We start from the raw sequence: 18271 nt of genomic DNA, 5'->3' as shown, positions 1-18271 counted from the left end.
TGTCTGCTGCTCTCTTCAACAGATTTTCTAATTAATGATCTAGCTTATAATGACAGTAATTACTATTGCAATATCACAGATATTTTTCTGTATCTTGTGAGAAGATAGTACATTATTTTTATGTTAACCCTAATGCATGTGTAAAATATACTAACCTTTAATTTGATGAATTACAGTTACGATTTCCTTAGCAAATTCTTCTGGAGGTTTGTTTTCAGTATTCTTTGTTGAGTCAAGATGTGCAGACAGTCGTTGGAAGTCCTCACTTTCACTGCCAGCAGGAATCAAATCATGGGGCATCTGTCTCTCTGTCCCACTAGAAACAGTGCTAGAATAATTTGGAAATGTTTCACTAAATTTGAAACTACTTACTGAGTAAAAAACTTATCAGAAATTAATCAAGATAGCTATAAAACTAAAAAGATGCTTATATTTCCTTACAATGAAGGTATTAAATTGCATGCCATCAAACATGTATGATAATGAGTAGGAGAAAATAGCTATAGAGGCATGGTTTTGAGTTCTTTTCAAATCAGAGATCATTAAATATTTGCCACTTAAAGATCCTCAAAATCCTAAGTTAAACAATTTTTATTTCTAAAATACAAGGCATTAAATACACTCCATATGCAAAAATAATCAATTAGGTTGTTTTCTACTCCCAAATGTCCACAAAATTACAACTCCAGCAAGCTTATAGTATCTTAAAATACTACCAAACTTTAAAGCTGATATCAAACATAATAAATTCTCTGACTTCATAGAAATCTCTGAACATCTATATCAGTAATGAGAAGCTTAGAATAGTATTTCAAAATCAAATTCTGTTGAGGTTAATTTAAACTTAGAAAGTCTCACGATACTCTCAGAAAATAGTCTCAATTATTAGCAAAGTTACGATTTGAACTAATTATAGCGTTTACCCTAAAATGTATACTTAAAGAAATGCTACCATTTATTATATAAACCCAGCTATTTTACCACTTTAATGCTTTCTGAATCTTTATAACTTTTTGTGACAGAGAGAGACAGAGAGAGAGACAGATAGGGACAGACAGATAGGAAGGAGAGAGATGAGAAGCATCAATTCTTCATTGCTGCACCTTAGTTGTTCATTGATTGCTTTCTCATATGTGCCTTGAGGGGGGCTACAGCAGACCGAGTGACCCCTTGCTCAAGCCAGCAAACTTAGGCCTGAGCCTTGCCAAACCATATGAGCCCACACTCAAGCCGGCAACCTCGGGGTTTCGAACCCGGGTCCTCTGCATCCCAGTTCGATTCTCTATCCACTCTGCCATCGCCTGGTCAGGCTATAATTTTCATTGAGTTCTCCTGACCTTTAGGTACATTTATAAAGCCATTATTATGACATATAGCTAACAGTTATTGAGGGGTTTACCATATGCCAAACACATATGGGGCCTAGTTAGAGCATACAAACATTATCTCATTTAATCTTTATAATAGCCCTGTGGCGAAGGTGTCAAAACAGAGACAATGGATGCCCTGATTGTTTTGCTTTATGTCCCACAGGTCAAGCATTCACATGAACATAACCCCTCTGAATATTATAATGGGAAACTATAACATCCCAAGAATGCTGCTTTTGCTTAAAACTACTCTTAGGCCCTGGCTGGTTTGCTCAGTGGTAGAGCATCAGCCCAGCATGCGGATGACCCAGGTTCAATTCCCAGTCAGGGCACACAGGAGAAGAGCCCATCTGCTTCTCCACCCTTTTCCTATCTCTCCCCCTCTCTCTCCCCCTCCCGCAGCCATGGATCGATGGGTTCATGTGAGTTGGCCTCAGGTGGATGCTGAGGATGGCTCCACAGCCTCCACCCCAGGCTCTAAAAAGAAAAATGGCTCTGGTTGCTGAGCAATGAAGCATAGCCCCAGATGGGCAGAGCATCACCTCCTAGGGAGCTTGCCGGGTGGAGCCTGGTTGGGGCGCCTGCAGGAGTCTATCTGTCTGCCTTCCCTCCTCTCACTAAAATTAGAAAACAAACAAAAAAGAACTATGTGGAGGCAGCAATGTCTCCTGGGGCCCATCACTCCCCTCATCCCCTTTCAGGGTGGGGAAAGGTCTGATGGGGGTAGGAAGGCCCTCTTTGTATCTCTTCAGTGGGAAGTAAAAGGATTAAATGCACCTGTGGCTAATATACTCGGTTCCAACATCAACTTTGCTAGCCAACCTTCCCATCTTAGATGCCTAGTACCAGCACCCGGGGAAGTCAGAGGAGCCTCGGGCTGTCTGCACCAGTTCACTCTTCCCCTCAGACCGGTACCCGCTGCTCCTCCTCACTTCCTTCCTGCCTTGACCAAGGTCCAGGCTCTCACCTACTCGGGCCAACATTAAACTAATAATCCCTTCATCTACCTCAAGACTTCTGGATATATACAACCTAGTGTTTGGGTTCATAATAACCTTAGTACAAATGTTCACATAGTGACTCCCTAACTTACATTCTAAAACATACAATTATGAGTCATATGTAACTTCTACCTCTCACAATGCAGTTTGTGACAAAGTGGGTCACTAGAATATGGTCTTTATTAACAGAAGTATTAACTACGCAGTGAGCATTCAAGCAAGTATCTATCTACTGCTGTTCTAGATACAAGCTGGAATCTAGAAAAATCAGTAGGTGACAGCCATATGTTTTTAACTACATATGTAAACAAAGCTAAGTAAACAAATGGACAAACTGAACCATGTTAGACTTTCAAAGACAGTGAATAAACTCTTCAGATGTTAAACAATAAACCTCTCTCTACTCTGGGATCATTTTAATATTTTCAAGCAGAAGAAAATCTAATTTATGATAACAGTTGAGAATATGACTCGACTGAGGTCAGCATTAACTACCTCTGTTTTATGGGTACTTCATCAGTCCATCCATAATTCAATCCTACCCCACAAAGTCTTCCCCAACTCATTAATCAATAAATAATTATACCAGAAAGATTTTGTTGAGCACGAGGCTTTATCACACTGAAAAGATGCATATATGCATTAAGTTATTCATTCTTCAGGTGTCTAAATAGAAAGGACTTTCCTGATACGATGTTAGAAATAAAAAAAGCTTACCATCCCTAACTTGATGCTTATAGTGGCCCTTGGGCTCTTAAAATTAAGAATCAGTAGGCAATATAATAGCACAAAATGATTTAAGACATAGTAAATGAAATAGGATTCAAAATACAGTATGAAATAGAATTATAAATACAGTATTATGGCAATCATATAAAATATACATAGAAAAATAACAAAGGAGCTATACTAAATTATTAATAAAATTGTCCTAGGGTAGTAGGATTATGAATTGCTTTCCCACCTTTATTTGTCTTAACTTTCTGTACCACAACTGTATTTGTAAATGTTTTCTGTGCACATATAAATATACATATGTATATTTCAAATATTTTCATAAATATGAAAAAAAAGGGGGAGGGTGTCTGCCATACCTAAGTTTAAGGAAAGAAACAAATTATATTTTGTCCCAAAAAAAAATGACTTTGGGTTTACCTAACTCCCTGTCACATACTAACCTTGGATTTTCTTACCAAATGTCTTATAAATAGGCCTCTAATTTTTTAGTATATGTGCTACTGAAGTGAGCACACTTTCTAGGCTCTAGCCTAATTTCCTATACCTAGGAGAATCTGGTAGGTTGACTGCCAGTCATTTTGAGATGGCAGCAAGAACCCCAATTAAGTCACCAGCCTCCCTGATTCACAAGGGGTCACGTGCATTTGAGACCCAGATACTCTGACTTAAATAAGTCACTTCATGATTCAAGGCCTCACTCTCCTAGTCTATAAAATCAGGGCCTTTCAGGTTAAAAATTCTCTCAATTTCAGGCAACAGGGAAAACAGGCTCTGAGAAACTGAGCAAGCTGTCTCTGTGAACTCTACCTAACTTATCCCTGGATACAGAAAACCTGGCAATGACGACACGCAAATTCAGAAAGAGGAATAACTCCGAATGCTCTGCTCCCAAAAAGCACCGAGATACGACGTGGAAACAAGCAGACACGAGATCACCCCATATTCCTAATCACGAGAGCCAGCGCATTACATGGCTTTTTTGGAAAAAAAATTTAGGCAATCCCTCTCCCTTGATGGACTCTAAACACACTATTAATTTCCTTTTCAAATCCTCGAATAAAGGTGGCAGAAAGTTATAAAATACTATTAATTAAAAAAAAGAGATAATACCTGGATGTATCTGTTTTCTTTTCATCTATTTTAAATACGACTGACTTCTTCCTAAGGCTAGCAGATGGAGTTTTCACATTGGAAGGTTTACTTTCACCAAGTCGGTTACTGGAAGGTGTTCTCTCTGTTCTGCTCTTTTCATTATCTGCTTTCTGCCTCTGTTTGCTATTTCTCAGGCCAACATCACTTTTATTTGAACGAGTAAAGGCAAAATAGTCTTTCTTAGATGGTTTAAGATGATCTTTGACTTGCTCATCCTCAATCTCTTTCCTTCCTCCATCATCAGCTAGCTTACTGGACTCTCTACTTAAAGAGCTATTTAGAGAAATGCATTCTCTCTCTTCATCCTTAGAGCGTTTCTGGGTTCTTCCATAAAAAAAGTCCTGGTAGCCATCTGAGATCTTACGACGTTTGCGGTGAAAGTCACTGTACACCCTGGTTGCTGAATCCGTCTTGGGGGGTTTCCTGTAAGCGTGTTGATAAGCTTGGTAAGTCTGGTAAGTGTGGTGCCACTGATCTTTCTTCTCTTCGAAGGGCGGAAGAGATGGCCAGGACGTCCACGGTGGGCTTCCGGAGTGCTCTCTGACTTCATACCTCTCCATGCTTGGAGGTCTTCTTGACGTGTGTTCGTATTTTCTGTACTCACGATCCTCAGGATACCTGTGGTGACATAAAGCAGTTTCAACTTGCAATACAGAAAAGAAAATGAGAACTTACATGTGTGCAATGTTGGGTAGCATGGCTTTAAAATGCAGAATGCAGTGGCAAAGTTAACCTATAATCCTTCAAGCCAATTCATAGAGGCTCAAGGTAGGTAGAGAGAAAATACCACCTTATTTTTACATATTCTAGCCACCAAAATGATTTAGTCTTTAGAAAAGACTTCACTACTAGCAGTAGACATAACTACATTACAGTGCTTTTTCTCTCTTCAGACAAAAGCTTTTCAGGGTGGTTATCTTCAACTATAAAGTAAACACACTTTTTCATTTGTGGTTTTATACCAAACTACCCAGGTTTAATGTTTTGCTATACCTCTTTTGAAAAGAGCTCCCGTCATGAAAAGCCTCAGAGCTTCTTTGAAGTGACTGGGAATATTTATCATCTCGTATCCTCTGATACCCAAACTCATCTTCACGGCACTCTCCTTCGAATCTAAACGCATCTGTTCTTGACCTGTGATGTGGTTCCCCTACTTTTCTAGTATTTCGAACTCTGTAGTAGTCATCAGGATTGTTCCTGCCTTGCTCTTGCTGAGAATAATAATTCCACCAATACCCTGAGTAGTATACATCCTCTGAGTATTGGGGATTATACTGAAATCTTGTGTTATCGTCCTTTCTTCCTGGTGAGTATACTTGTGAATATACTTGATAAGGGTTATAAGGATAGAAATTATCTAAATAGCTTCCTCTTGTGTATGGAGAAGGTGATCTACGCTCACAAAATTGGTAATATGTATTTTCATAAGAAGAGATTCTTGGTTTATTCTGTCCATGTTCTGTAGTGCTCATTCTCCAACTGGTGAGTCTTTTCGAATCCTTCCTATAGTCATGGTCATGATACCTATGAGAGTATCTTCCCTTGTAGTAGTATTCAGACTTTCTAGGTACTGATGATAAAGACCTATGTAAGCAAACACAGAAAAGTTTAGTTCATTTGAAGGCAATAAACTAAGTTTACCTTACTTAACATGACTTACCGAAATAAAAGATTTGTTTTCTACTGTTTCTCCCACTCAAATTAATCAATTTGCTATCTCTGCATTCTAAATTGTCCATGTGGGGGTTGGATTATGCTTGTTCCAATTCAATAAGTACACTCTTGCCACCTGAACTGATGTATCATTAAAATGGGCTGAGCACAGCCATCCTGTTGGAGAAGGACCAGCTTAAGTACACAGCAGGATCCATTTTGGAAGACTGCTGACAGCAGGACTGGTCAGCAAGAGCTTACATCAGGCTCAATGGTCAGGTAAGAAAAAGGCAGAAGGCAGGCTAGATTCATACAAATAAATATGTAGAATCTCTGGTAAACTGAACATAACCTCTGAAATTAAATTAGATTCTAAAAGGCCCTGGCTGGTTGGCTCAGAGGTAGAGCGTTGGCCTGGTGTATATAAGTCCTGGGTTCAATTCTAGGTCAGGGCACACAGGACGAAGGGACCACCTGTTTCTTCACACCTTCCCTTACCCCTTCTCTTTCTCTCTTTCTCCCTCCCCCCTCTCCTGCAGCCATGGCTCAAATATTTCGAGTAAATTAGTCCCGGGCACTGAGGATGGCTTTATGGCCTTGCCTCAGGCACTAAAATAGCTCGGTTGCTGAGCAATGGAGCACTGGCCCCAGATGGGCAGAGTACTTCCCGGTAGAAGGCTTGCCAGGTGGATCTCCATCAGGGCACATGTAGGAGTCTGTCTCTCTACCTCCCCGCCTCTCACTGAATTAAAAAAAAATTAGATTCTAACAGTTTTATGCCACATAAACTCAGACCCAAAACTGACCCATTTCTCCAATTGTCTCTCTAGGAAGGCTACATCAAGGAGCAGAAAATACATACCTCAATGGTGTGGAGGTGGGGGAAGAAGAGGTTCTGAAGGCTTGAATCTCATTCTTGCTTCCTCCATAAGTACCACTATCATAGAAAGAGTCCTTTTCTCTCTCAGACCTATTCCATTACGTGTAAAATGAAAGATGCATTGTTAAAACAGAGTGTGGCACTTTGGCGAATGGTGCTTCTATGCTGCTATAATGCTCTCCAGGGACAGCACACCCTTCTGTCGCTACCTTCTCTAGCACCTCAGCATTGCGAACACCAAGCCTTTCATTCCCGCTGAGGAGGAAGATCTCTGTATCTAGAGAAAGCAGTCTGAGTTGCCTAGAGAGAAGACTGCCACTATATGGAACACAATGAAGTTCAATTTTGCACCTGGCAATGTCTCCCCCCATCTGACCTGTCCGAACTCCCCATCTCCTCCCTGAGGGTTTAGTATCTTCTAATCAGTGAGGCTGCTTTTAGCTCCTGTTATCTTTTAGCTCCTGTTATAACTCCCTCTTCAGAGGCTGCCTCAGAACAGGAACAACCATGAGTAAAACTCTTTCCATTTGGAGACCTGTCTGTCCGTGCCCTATGAGAAAGGAGGCAGACTGAGCTTCCTCGCGTACATACTGGGATTTATGTACTGAGCTCAGCGATATCTACCTCTGAAGTCACCAAGCCAGATGTACTGGCAGGTGTGTTAGCCTTAACAGAGCTCTGTCACCCAGCTGCAGCTACCCCTGACCAACGTAGAAAGAAGCAACTGGAGCTTCTGAGGACTTCCTGGGAGATCTCATTTCCTCCACTGCTAGGGAGAAAAGTCAGCAGCCAGAGGCTGAGACCTTCAAGACTGGACAAAACATTCGATGGGACTTTAATCCATACTTCACGTTGAATACACTGATATTATATTTCACTTCAAGGTTTTAATGCACAGAGCCACTTTGTTCTGAAGGAGATTGCTGGGATGGTGGCTATCATTTTCAGTTCTCCCAAAGAGAAAAGAAGAGACCCAAGGAGTCTACTGGGAGACAATTCTCCACGGCTGCTGCCGTTCCGCACACCTCGGGAGCAGAGGAGCAGACAGCTTCTGTTACAAGGCAAACAGTCTGGCAAGATGGAGCTAGGGCTTCCCTCAGGGGTACAGGGCCGTCTGTTTGCTCTCCAGGATAATAAGATAATGTCTACTCCAAGGCAAAAGCCCCTCATGGGACTTGGGTTCCTCAGCTATGTCATCACCTTGTTGCTTCATTATGTAGCGCCACCTTGGGCGGGAAGGGGGGGGTAGAACATGGAAACATGGAGCTCAGGTGCCTGCTGCACTATGGGTAATGAAGACCTTTGCCTCTGCTCCAGGACGGCCTTGGAAGAGGCTACTGAGTTAGCTTGTAGGTCGGATCAAATATCAGATCCTTTACAGTTTTTCAGAGAACTGAGAAGGAATCCAGAAATCAGGGACTAAGTTGGCAGGTTTTTCTCTTCCCCCTCACCAGGGCCTACCACAAAAGGATGACACAAAAGGACCTCTATGATGCTCTCCATGTTAAAATCATTCACTTTTTACATTCCTCCTCTTTTTGAAGCTCCTCCCCATTACTATTTGGTCTTGGAAACTCCAAATTAAAATTGTGAAAGAACTGATTGAGCCCTGGCCAGCTGGCTCAGTGGCAGAGTGTAGGCCCAGTGTGTGGAAGTCCCAGGTTCGATTACTGGTCAGGGCACAGAGGAGAAGCTACCATCTATTTCTCCACCCCTCCCTTTTCCCCTTCTCTTTCTCTCTCTCTCTCTTCCTCTCCCATAGCCACAGTTCAATTGGTTCAAGAGCTTTGGCCCTGGGTTCTAAGGATGGCTCCGTGGAGCCTTCACCTCAGGCACTAAAAATAGCTCAGTTGCAAGCATGGCCATAGATGATGGACAGAGAATTGATCTCAGACAGGAGTTGCTGGGTAAATCACGGTTGGGGCACATGCGGGACTCTCTCCCCTCCTCAGTTAAATTAAAAAAAAAATGATTGATTAGTCATTATAAAACCATAATGAAACACACACAGCAGCCAAGTCATATTAACATGAAAAATCTTGATGTGCCTTTTGTGTATGTAATTATGGTCCCTTTTATGAGTTCTACAATGTAATAGTCACTATCACAGCTCTGTGCCTTTGCTCCTGTTATCCCTCTTAACTGGAATGCTTTTCTTCTCTCTTTCAGCCTTTAGAAATACTATGCACACTTAAATAGCCAGCTAAAATCTCATCTCTTCCTTAAACACTTTCTTAGTACAGTGGTACCTTGACATAAAAGCACTTTTTAAATCACGAGCAATTTCAGATGAGCAGTCACTCACGGGATTTTTTTGCTTTAAGTCACGAGTGGATATTTGAATCACGAGCTTCCGCCACCCTCCACTAGATGGCCTGCTGAATGTTCTGAAAGGGAGGAAGAAACAAACTTCCATGGAAAGGTTTTTGTTGAAATGGCCTCTAAGTGAAAGTGAGGAAATTGTGGTGAAAAAGCCAAACGTCAGTGAAGAAAATGATGATTATTGGGCAAATGAGTTTGTAAAATTTTATGTTCTGAGTTTGCTCACTTTTATTGTTAAAAATGGTGCTGGGCAGCTGTCTGTGAATTGCTAATTACCTTCCTGCTTGGGAAGGGCCAGTTATGCTAATGTCTCCTCCCCCTCCGCCAGCATCTTCACCTGACCATGACGGTAAATACACTTCATAAACCAGTTTATTTCTTTACATTCTCTCTTATTATGTATACATATGTATGTATGTATTATTTATAAAGTACATTTTCTTACTTAAAAGCATATACAACAAAAAATTTGTGTGGTTTTTGGGGGCCAGAATGGATTCATTGCATTCCCATTAATTTAAATGGGGAAATTTGATTTGACTCACGAGCAAATTGAGTCATGAGCTTGGCCATGAAACGAATTAAACTCATGTGTCAAGGTACCACTGTATTCCCCTTTCACGTCCACAGAAGCAGAATTACTCCTTCCCTGTGGATCCAGACTACTCTGTCTCTGAGAAAGTCAGTTGCACACCTTTCCCAGCATACCATCACTGGCTATGATGTCACTCTCCCCAGCCAGCCTGGGTGCCTACTGAAGGCCAGAAGGTGTTATGCTCGCCTTTGCAGCCCCAGAACTTGCCTATAGCAGGCATACAATCAATACCAGTTGAATTATGGCAACCTAATTTTATATGTTTGATATTACCACCAGGAAAGAGGAGAGCTGAACTACAACTGAGTTATTAAAAACTCGACTATTCTGCCTGCAGAATAGGAAACACCCAATTTCTTCAAACATACTGATTATGGCAACAAAACAAAATACACACTAGAAAGTTCTAAACCACTTATTGTTACAAAATGTGGAACACTCTCAAAGAGGTTTTTCACTTTCCCTTGTTGTGGCCACTGCATTTTTTATTATGGCTCAATTCTAGCTGCCAGCCGTAATCAAAGAAAGAGGCCAACTCTTAGAAATACAGCCTTTATCGCTGTAAAATGCCTACTGTGAATAGCCAGGCCTGTGAGCTTGCTGAAATAGGCTCTTAATAATACTGGTGAATTTGAAAGTTGAAGGACATCTCAAATCCAAGCTTGCCCCACTGAACTAGGAACTGCTCACCTGTATCTCCCCCACCTGGGGGACTTAGAGCGTGACCGTGCCATCCTCTGACATGTGAGCCACTATCCACTTTTTACACTGCAAAGAAACAGGGTTATTAGCAAGTTTGTAGAAAAAGCCTGCAATCTGCTCTAAAAACAGTGAATGCCACTGGTGAAAAAGTTACTAAAGCCCTCTGTGCCTCAGTTTCCTAATCTGTAAAATGAGGATAATAATAGGACCCACTTTATTGCCATGCTGTGAGAATGAAATGAATTAAATCAGGGGTGAGCAAACATTTTCCACAAAGGGCCAAGATAGTAACTATTTTAGGCTTTGCAGGCCATTCTCTTCTTTTTGAAACAACTCTTTAAAAATATAAAAACTGCCTGACCAGGTGGTGGTGCAGTAGATAAAGTGTTGACCTGGGATGCTGAAAATCCAGGTTTGAAACCCTGAGGCTGCCAGCCTGAACATGGGCTCACCGGCTGGAGCACACGGTTACCAGCTTGAACACAGGGTCACCAGCTTAATCATAGAATCATAGACATGGCCCCATGGTCACTGGCTTGAGCCCAAAGGTTGCTGGCTTGAAGCCCAGGGTCGCTGGCTTGAACCCAAGGTCACTGGCTCAGCTGGAACCCCGTTCAAGGTACATATAAGAAAGCAATCAATGAACAACTAAAGTACCAGAACTACAAGTTGATGCTTCTCAACTCTCCCTTTCTCTATGTCTCTCTCTCTAAGAAAATAATAAAAATAAAAATATAAAAACCACCTGACCTGTGGTGGCACAGTGGATAAAGCATTGAACTAGAATGCTGAAGTTACTGGTTTGAAACCCCAGGCCTGCCTGGTCAAAGCACAGATGAGAGACAACTACTACGAGTTGATGCTTCCCGTTCCTCCCCCTTCTCTCTCCTCGCTCTAAGACAAAAATTTTTTTTTAAAACATTCTTAAGTCAAGCCCCCTCACACACATACACAAACAGGGTCCAGTCACCAAATGCAGTAGTTTGATGATCCTGAGGTGACTTATGAAAAGGGCTTAGAATATTGCCTGGAACACAGCAACTAACAAGTAAGTGTTCCAAAAAGAGGAAAAAATTACCCAGAACCCATGCGAATACAAGCACTGCTACCCCCCTGGTCTTTCCCCATGTACACACACACTTCATGTAATCACAGTCAAAATGTTTAAGAATACTGGATGGGATCTCCTGTTTTCTCAATTGTCACATAAGAATTACAGTGACCAATGACACAGTGGCCCCTCGTTTATCACGGGGGTTAAGTTCCAGAACCCCCCATGATAGGCGAAAATCTGTGAAGTAGCAACCTTATATTCACTTTATTATTTATATATATTTGAAGGCTTTATAAACCCTCCCCACACTCTTATAAACCTTTCCCATACAGTTATTAACCTTCCCATACTTATTTTGCTTATTTTATAGCAAAAATTAAAATAATAAATATATAAAAATACCTATATACCACAAAATCCCACGATATAGCAAAAAATCTGCGATACAAAAATTAGATATATATAATTTAAAAATCTGCAATAGTGAAACCATGAAAAGTGAACCTCAATATGGTGAGGGACGACTGCACTCAATTCCTACCTACCCTCCATCAGATAATTAAGCACAATTAAACATTTACCTTGCTTTTGATTTTTTCTTGCTAAAATAATTTCAAATAAGTAAATATCAAAAGACACAAACTTGATTTTTTATTTTTATGTGAGAGCAGAAAGAAGAGAGAGACAGGAAGGGAGAGAGATAGAAACATCAACTCATTTATGTGAGATAGCAGAGAGAAGACAGAGACAGGAAGAGAGTGAGATGAGAAGCATCAACTCATAGTTGCATCACTTCAGTTGTTCATTGATTGCTTCTCATATATGACTTGACCAGGAGGCTTCAGCCGAGCCAGTGACCCCTTGCTGAAGCCAGTGACCTTGGGCTCAAGCCAGCGACCTTGGGTTTCAAGTCACTTACGTTTGGGCTCAAGCTGGTGATCCCATGCTTAAGCTGGCAAGCCTGTGCTCAAGCCAGATGAGCCAGCGCTCAAGTCAGCAATCTCAGGGTTTCGAACCTGGGTCCTCAGCATCCCAGTTTGATGCTCTATCCACTGTGTGACCACCTAATCAGGCCAAACTTGATTTATTTTAAAAATACACTTCAATCTTTAAAAGTACCTGATAGTAGCCTGACCTGTGATGGCGCAGTGGATAAAGCGTCGACCTGGGAATGCTGAGGTCGCCGGTTCGAAACCCTGGGCTTGCCTGGTCAAGGCACATATGGGAGTTGATGCTTCCAGCTCCTCCCCCCCTTCTCTGTCTCTCCTCTCTCTCTCTGTCTCTCCCTCTCCTCTCTAAAATGAATAAATAAATAATAAAAAAAAAATTTAAAAAAAGTAACTGATAGTTTCGGGAATTAAATTTTAAAAATATGTCATCAGGGTATAATCTTCCATACTACCTATTATTTACATTGCAGTAACCCTCCTTAGTTCTGATATTATAAATAAGTAGTTCTCAACTTACTAGCCCCAAACCTTTGGGGCCTTCAAAATTATTGCCATTGGTCCATGAATAATACATACATCCACCATGCACATATTATGTAATACATGTCACAAATATCTGAAGATACTATAGTGACTCTTAAAATATAAATGGCTTGTCACTATGTAGTTTTCTATTGACTGATCAAGTATAATTATTATGATGTTGATATCAGTTTAAAAAGGGAGTCTTCACAGTCACACATTTGTAAACTGTAGTTCTAATGAAATTCAGAAGAAAGTAAAAGCATATAAGGTGAAAGGACTTGAGTCAGCTCACCAAATAAGTATATTGAAGTCAATTAATTTAGTTATTACACTAATTTCCAAAAAATGAATTTGAAGCTAGGAAGAACAAATAGTTCAGATGTAGTAGAAGATTAAGATACTAAAGAGGAAGTTGTTTACTAATAACTACAAATATCAAAATGCATTCATTCAACAAATGTTGCTGAGTACATATCATTTGCTAGATCTCCTCCCAGGGTTACCTTTCCTGGCTTAGCTGGTTATGCCGTTTAGAACCCCTGATTTCTTATAGTTAGTCATGAAATTCGGACCCTCCCCTGACCTTTCTTCCCTTGCATATTGCAAGTCATATGGTTTTAGACTCCCTTAGAGCAAATCATGTGGTTTTCGAGTACTTTAGAGGAGGAACAAACAAGAAAGCTGGAAAATAGTGCTTAAGCATTAAGCCCTCGAGGTAACATCTAGGCCTCAGTTATGTTTTCAGCTCCAGGCCCAGAAAAGCAGAAAACCTGACAAAGGAAAGCCATGACTGATCTCAGGACCAGCTACATTGACTAATAACCCCCTGTCTTAGTGCCAACCAATCAGTGGAGAACACCACTCTAAAAGAATACACTTGGAGAACTAATGAATATTCTATTAAGATTCTCCCCTGGGACCCTGGCCAGTTTGCTCAGTGGCTAGAACAGCGGTTCTCAACCTGTGGGTCACAACCCCGGCGGGGGTCGAATGACCAAAACATATCCCCGCCAGGGTCGCGACCCACAGGTTGAGAACTGCTGGGCTAGAACACTGACCAGGCATATGGACGTCCTCAGTTCAATTCCAGGTCAGGGCACACATGAAAACCGACCATCTGCTCCTCTCCCCTCCCTCTCTCCCCCCTTTCTTCCTCCCTTCACCTCCCGCAGCCAGAGGCTGGACTGATTGGAGCACTGCATCATCCCCATGCACTGAGGATAGCTTGGTTGATTCGAGTGTTGGCCCCAGGCAGGGTTGCCGGGTGGAATCGGTTAGAAAGCATGCGGGAGTCTGTCTATCTTCCCTCCTCTGACTTACAAAATAAGTAAATAAATAATTAAAAAAAAAATACTCCTCTGGGACCTTCCCTAAAATCCCCACCCTTAAAACCCTTAGGACAGAGATCCCAGGGCACTCTCCCTTCCGGGGGCATGCCTGCGCCTTTCTCTTCCCCTTTCTCCTCTTTTTGCCCCAGATATATATTCCTCGCCCTTCTCTTTCTCCTAAGCTCTAAGGGAACCCATGAGTCTTGCAACCAGGAGAGCAGTGGGCAGCGGCAGCTCATCCCAGGCTAACCCCTGAACCTATCTCCAAGGACCCCTTTCCCCTAGCTTTCTTTCTGTACGGCCAATACATTCTTTTTACTTGCTTCATTTTGTCACTTGATTGAATTCTTTCTCTCAAGATAAGAATCGAGGTCTCCTCGCTTCCCTCACACCCCCTGTAACAACTACAGTGTTTGGACTTCTCATTGTCTATACTTTCTCCTCAGTCTGCACTCTCATTTAGTTTCAAGGCTTTAAATACTCTCTATAAACCAGCAACCCCCAACTTCCAGTCCTCACCTGTCCTCTGTACTGCAGTCTCACATATCCAACAGCCTACTAGCAGCTGCAAACATGCCCAAGAACAAACTCCTCGCTTCCCCCCAGACTCTGCTCTTCCCGCAATCTGTCTCACAGTATATATGGCAGCTATGTTGAGTTTTCAACAAAGAGGAAACACAAATGTCCAATCAACATAGGAAAATATACTCAGCCTTACCAAATCAGGAAAACAAAATTAAACCAGTAAGATACCATTTCACACTTATGAGATTTACAGAAACTCTAAAGTCTGATGTTGCTGTGTTTATAAGAGAATGAAAAAAAAGGTTTCTGAACTGAGGAAAATACCTCCCCAAAAAACCATGAAGCAGAAGAAAACTCTAAGCCTGTAGTCCAAACAGAATAAATATAACCCAAAGCATTTAAGGATATTCTTTAAAAACCCTCTTTTGCCCTGGCTGGTTTGCTTAGTGGCCTGGCATGTGGAAGTCTCAGGTTCTATTCCCGGTCAGGGCACATAGGAGAAACAATCCTCTGCTTCTCTTCCTCTCTTTCTCCCCCTTCTCTCTCTCACTCTCTCTCTCCCTTCCTCTTCTGCAACCATGGATTGATCGGTTCGAGCACATGGGACCCAGGTGCTGAGGATGGTTCCGTGGAGCCTCCACCTCAGGGGCTAAAAACAGCTCAGTTGTGAGCACAGCCACAGATGGGCAGAGCATTGGCCCCAGATGGTGGTTGCCAAATGGATCCCAGTCAGGGCACATGTGGGAGTCTATCTCTCTGTTTCCCTTCCTCTCACTTAAAAAAAAAATTATTAAACATAGGGGGCTGCAAGATGGCAATGGAGCAGGTGGATGTACGAATTTCCACCTCCCAGAACCAAAATGGATTACAACTTGATTTTAAGAACCATCATCTGGAAAAACCAACTTTGGACTAAATTAAGAGGACTCTTTAACCAAGGAAAACTGAAAAAGCCACAGTGAGACTGGTAGGAAAAGGGGAAACGCGGAGAGGGCTGCCCAGCTCCCGGGAGCGAACAGCAACCTGGAGAGACTCATGTGGCGGAAAGTGAGTTTAGCGGAGAGGGGAGGGTCCTGGGCCCCATGAACAAAGCCCCAGCCTGCAGCCCCAGAGCCTAGAAGAAGCGTATGGACAGTATTTAGCTGGGAAACAAGTCAAGATACTGTTTGTGAAAAAACAGGATTCTTCTTAAAGGGACCACACAGAAAACCTCTTTCACAACCACTCACCCGGGGCTCTGGGAGATGGGAGAGAGGAGAGGACCAGAGTAGCAGGAAGAGAGTGTAATCTAGGAGGCACAGAGAGAAACACTTTGAGGGACAGCCACCCTAACCCCTGGGCTGAGTCACTCCCCAAACCTGAAGTGAATATTTCCCCTGGAAACAGCAATACCATCAAAGGGAAGCAGGACACCAGCCAAACAAGCTCTTCCGCAGCACTAAAAGCAGAGTTGCTTAGAAGGAGGAGGAAGCCTTAAGGAATATAGTATTGAGTGCTAGGGACTGAGATGCAGCGCTCCCACCCACACTGCTGAGGACTCGCTGGAGGGCAAGCAGTAATAGCGGAAGTGGAAGTGCAGTCCTGTTGGCGGGGCAGAAGCCGGGCGGCCATGACTGAGGCCCGGCATAAGTTCAGTCTCCCTGGTGGGGGGCAGAAGGGGCATACAAAAGCGGTCTGGCCGGCTGCGGGCCAGCCTCCAATTGCACCTGCAGGGGAAAGGTGAAAGCCTGGGATGTGCAGAGACCCGCCGCTGAGCATGGGCACGCAACCCTGCCCGGCCCGCAAGGCCGGGGCTTGTGGCCCAATGCACGAGTGCAACTCCACCCCCTGGGAAGAGGTGAAGACCTGAGGCTGAGCAAAGGTGCTCACCCTGCCCGTGGTGCCCAGGCTTGTACACCCCGGCACGTGAACACAGCCCCTCCCATGTAGGAGAGGTGGAAACCGCAGTGACAGTCACAGCCGGCCAGCGCTGACAGAATATACATTCTTTTCAAGTGCTCATGGTATATTCTCTAAGATAGACCACATGTTAGGGCACAAAAGCGGTCTCAACAAATTGAAGAAGACTGAAATCATATCAAGCATCTTCTCTGATCACAATGGCATGAAACTAGAAATCAACCACAACAGAAAAACTGAAAACTACTCAAACACATGGAAACTAAATAGCATGTTATTAAATAACGAATGGGTTAACAATAATATCAAAGAAGAAATAAAAAAATTCCTAGAAACAAATGATAATGAGCACACAACTCAAAATTTATGAGACACAACAAAAGCAGTACTGAGAGAGAAGTTCATAGCGTTTCAGGCATACCTCAAGAAGCTAGAAAAAGCTCAAATAAACAACTTGACCCTGTATATAAAAGAACTAGAAAAAGAACAGCAAGTAAAGCCCAGAGGTAGTAGAAGGAAAGAAATAATAAAGATCAGAGCGGAAATAAATGACATAGAGGCTAAGGAAATACAGATGATCAATGAAACAACAAGGAGCTGGTTCTTTGAAAAGGTAAACAAGATCGATGAACCTTTAACCAGACTCACCAAGAAAGAGAGAGAGAGGACTCAAATAAATAAAATTAGAAATGTGAGTGGAGAAATAACAACTGACAAAACAGAAATACAAAGGACTGTAAGAAAATACTATGAAGAACTGTATGCCAAAAAATTAGACAACCTAGATGAAATGGACAAATTCTTTGAAACATAATCTTTTACAAATCAATCTGGAACAATCAGAAAACCTAAACAGACCGATTACAACAAATGAGATCGAAAACAGTTACCAAAACACTACCAACAAACAAAAGCCCGGGGCCAATGGCTTCACAAGTGAATTCTACCAAATATTCAAAGAAGAATTAATTCCTATCCTTCTCAAGCTATTTCAAAAAATTCAAGAGGAAGGAAGACTTCCAAGCTCCTTTTATGAGGCGAGCATAATTCTGATTCCAAAACCAGGCAAAGACAACACACAAAAAGAAAATTATAGGCCAGTATCCCTGATGAACCTAGATGCTAAAATCCTCAACAAAATATTAGCACACCGGATCCAGCAATATATGAAAAAAATCATACACCATGATCAAGTGGGATTTATTCTGGGGAGGCAAGGCTGGTACAATATTCACAAATCAATCAACGTGATTTATCACATAAACAAAAGAAAGGAGAAAAACCACATGATAATTTCAATAGATGCAGAAAAAGCATTTGATAAAATCCAGCACCCATTCATGATCAAAACTCTCAGGAAAGTGGGATTACAGGGAACATACCTCAACATGATAAAAGCCACCTATGACAAACCCAAAGCCAACATCATACTCAATGGGCAAAAATTAAAGCAATCCCCTTAAGATCAGGAACAAGACAGGGGCGCCCTCTTTCACCACTCTTATTCAACGGTACTGGAAGTCCTAGCCACAGCAATCAGACAAGAAGAAGAAATAAAAGGCATCCAAATTGGAAAA

General features: G+C 42.1%; 2 protein-coding genes across 6 annotated transcripts in view; both read right to left on the bottom strand.

The window, feature by feature from the left end:
- Nucleotides 1-18271, bottom strand: part of BCLAF3 (BCLAF1 and THRAP3 family member 3) — a 71964-nt gene that overhangs the window by 29747 nt on the left and 23946 nt on the right. For all 5 annotated transcript variants that reach the window (XM_066248856.1, XM_066248858.1, XM_066248857.1 and 2 more), the window contains 5 exons: nt 10402-10479; nt 6777-6884; nt 5255-5845; nt 4220-4879; nt 156-328 (listed from right to left, as the gene is read on the bottom strand). In XM_066248856.1, the coding sequence (XP_066104953.1) occupies nt 156-328; nt 4220-4879; nt 5255-5845; nt 6777-6884; nt 10402-10445 (1576 nt within the window). In that variant the 5' untranslated portion in view covers nt 10446-10479. The remainder of the gene's footprint in view (nt 1-155; nt 329-4219; nt 4880-5254; nt 5846-6776; nt 6885-10401; nt 10480-18271) is intronic.
- The window catches only part of SH3KBP1 (SH3 domain containing kinase binding protein 1), a 467100-nt gene that overhangs the window by 424973 nt on the left and 23856 nt on the right, over nt 1-18271 (bottom strand). The window lies entirely within an intron of this gene.

The sequence above is a fragment of the Saccopteryx bilineata genome, chromosome X (genome assembly GCF_036850765.1).
Source record: "Saccopteryx bilineata isolate mSacBil1 chromosome X, mSacBil1_pri_phased_curated, whole genome shotgun sequence".
NCBI lineage: Eukaryota > Metazoa > Chordata > Mammalia > Chiroptera > Emballonuridae > Saccopteryx > Saccopteryx bilineata.
The sequence above is the reverse complement of the archived record's forward strand: the minus strand, read 5'-3'. Positions and strand labels throughout refer to the sequence as shown.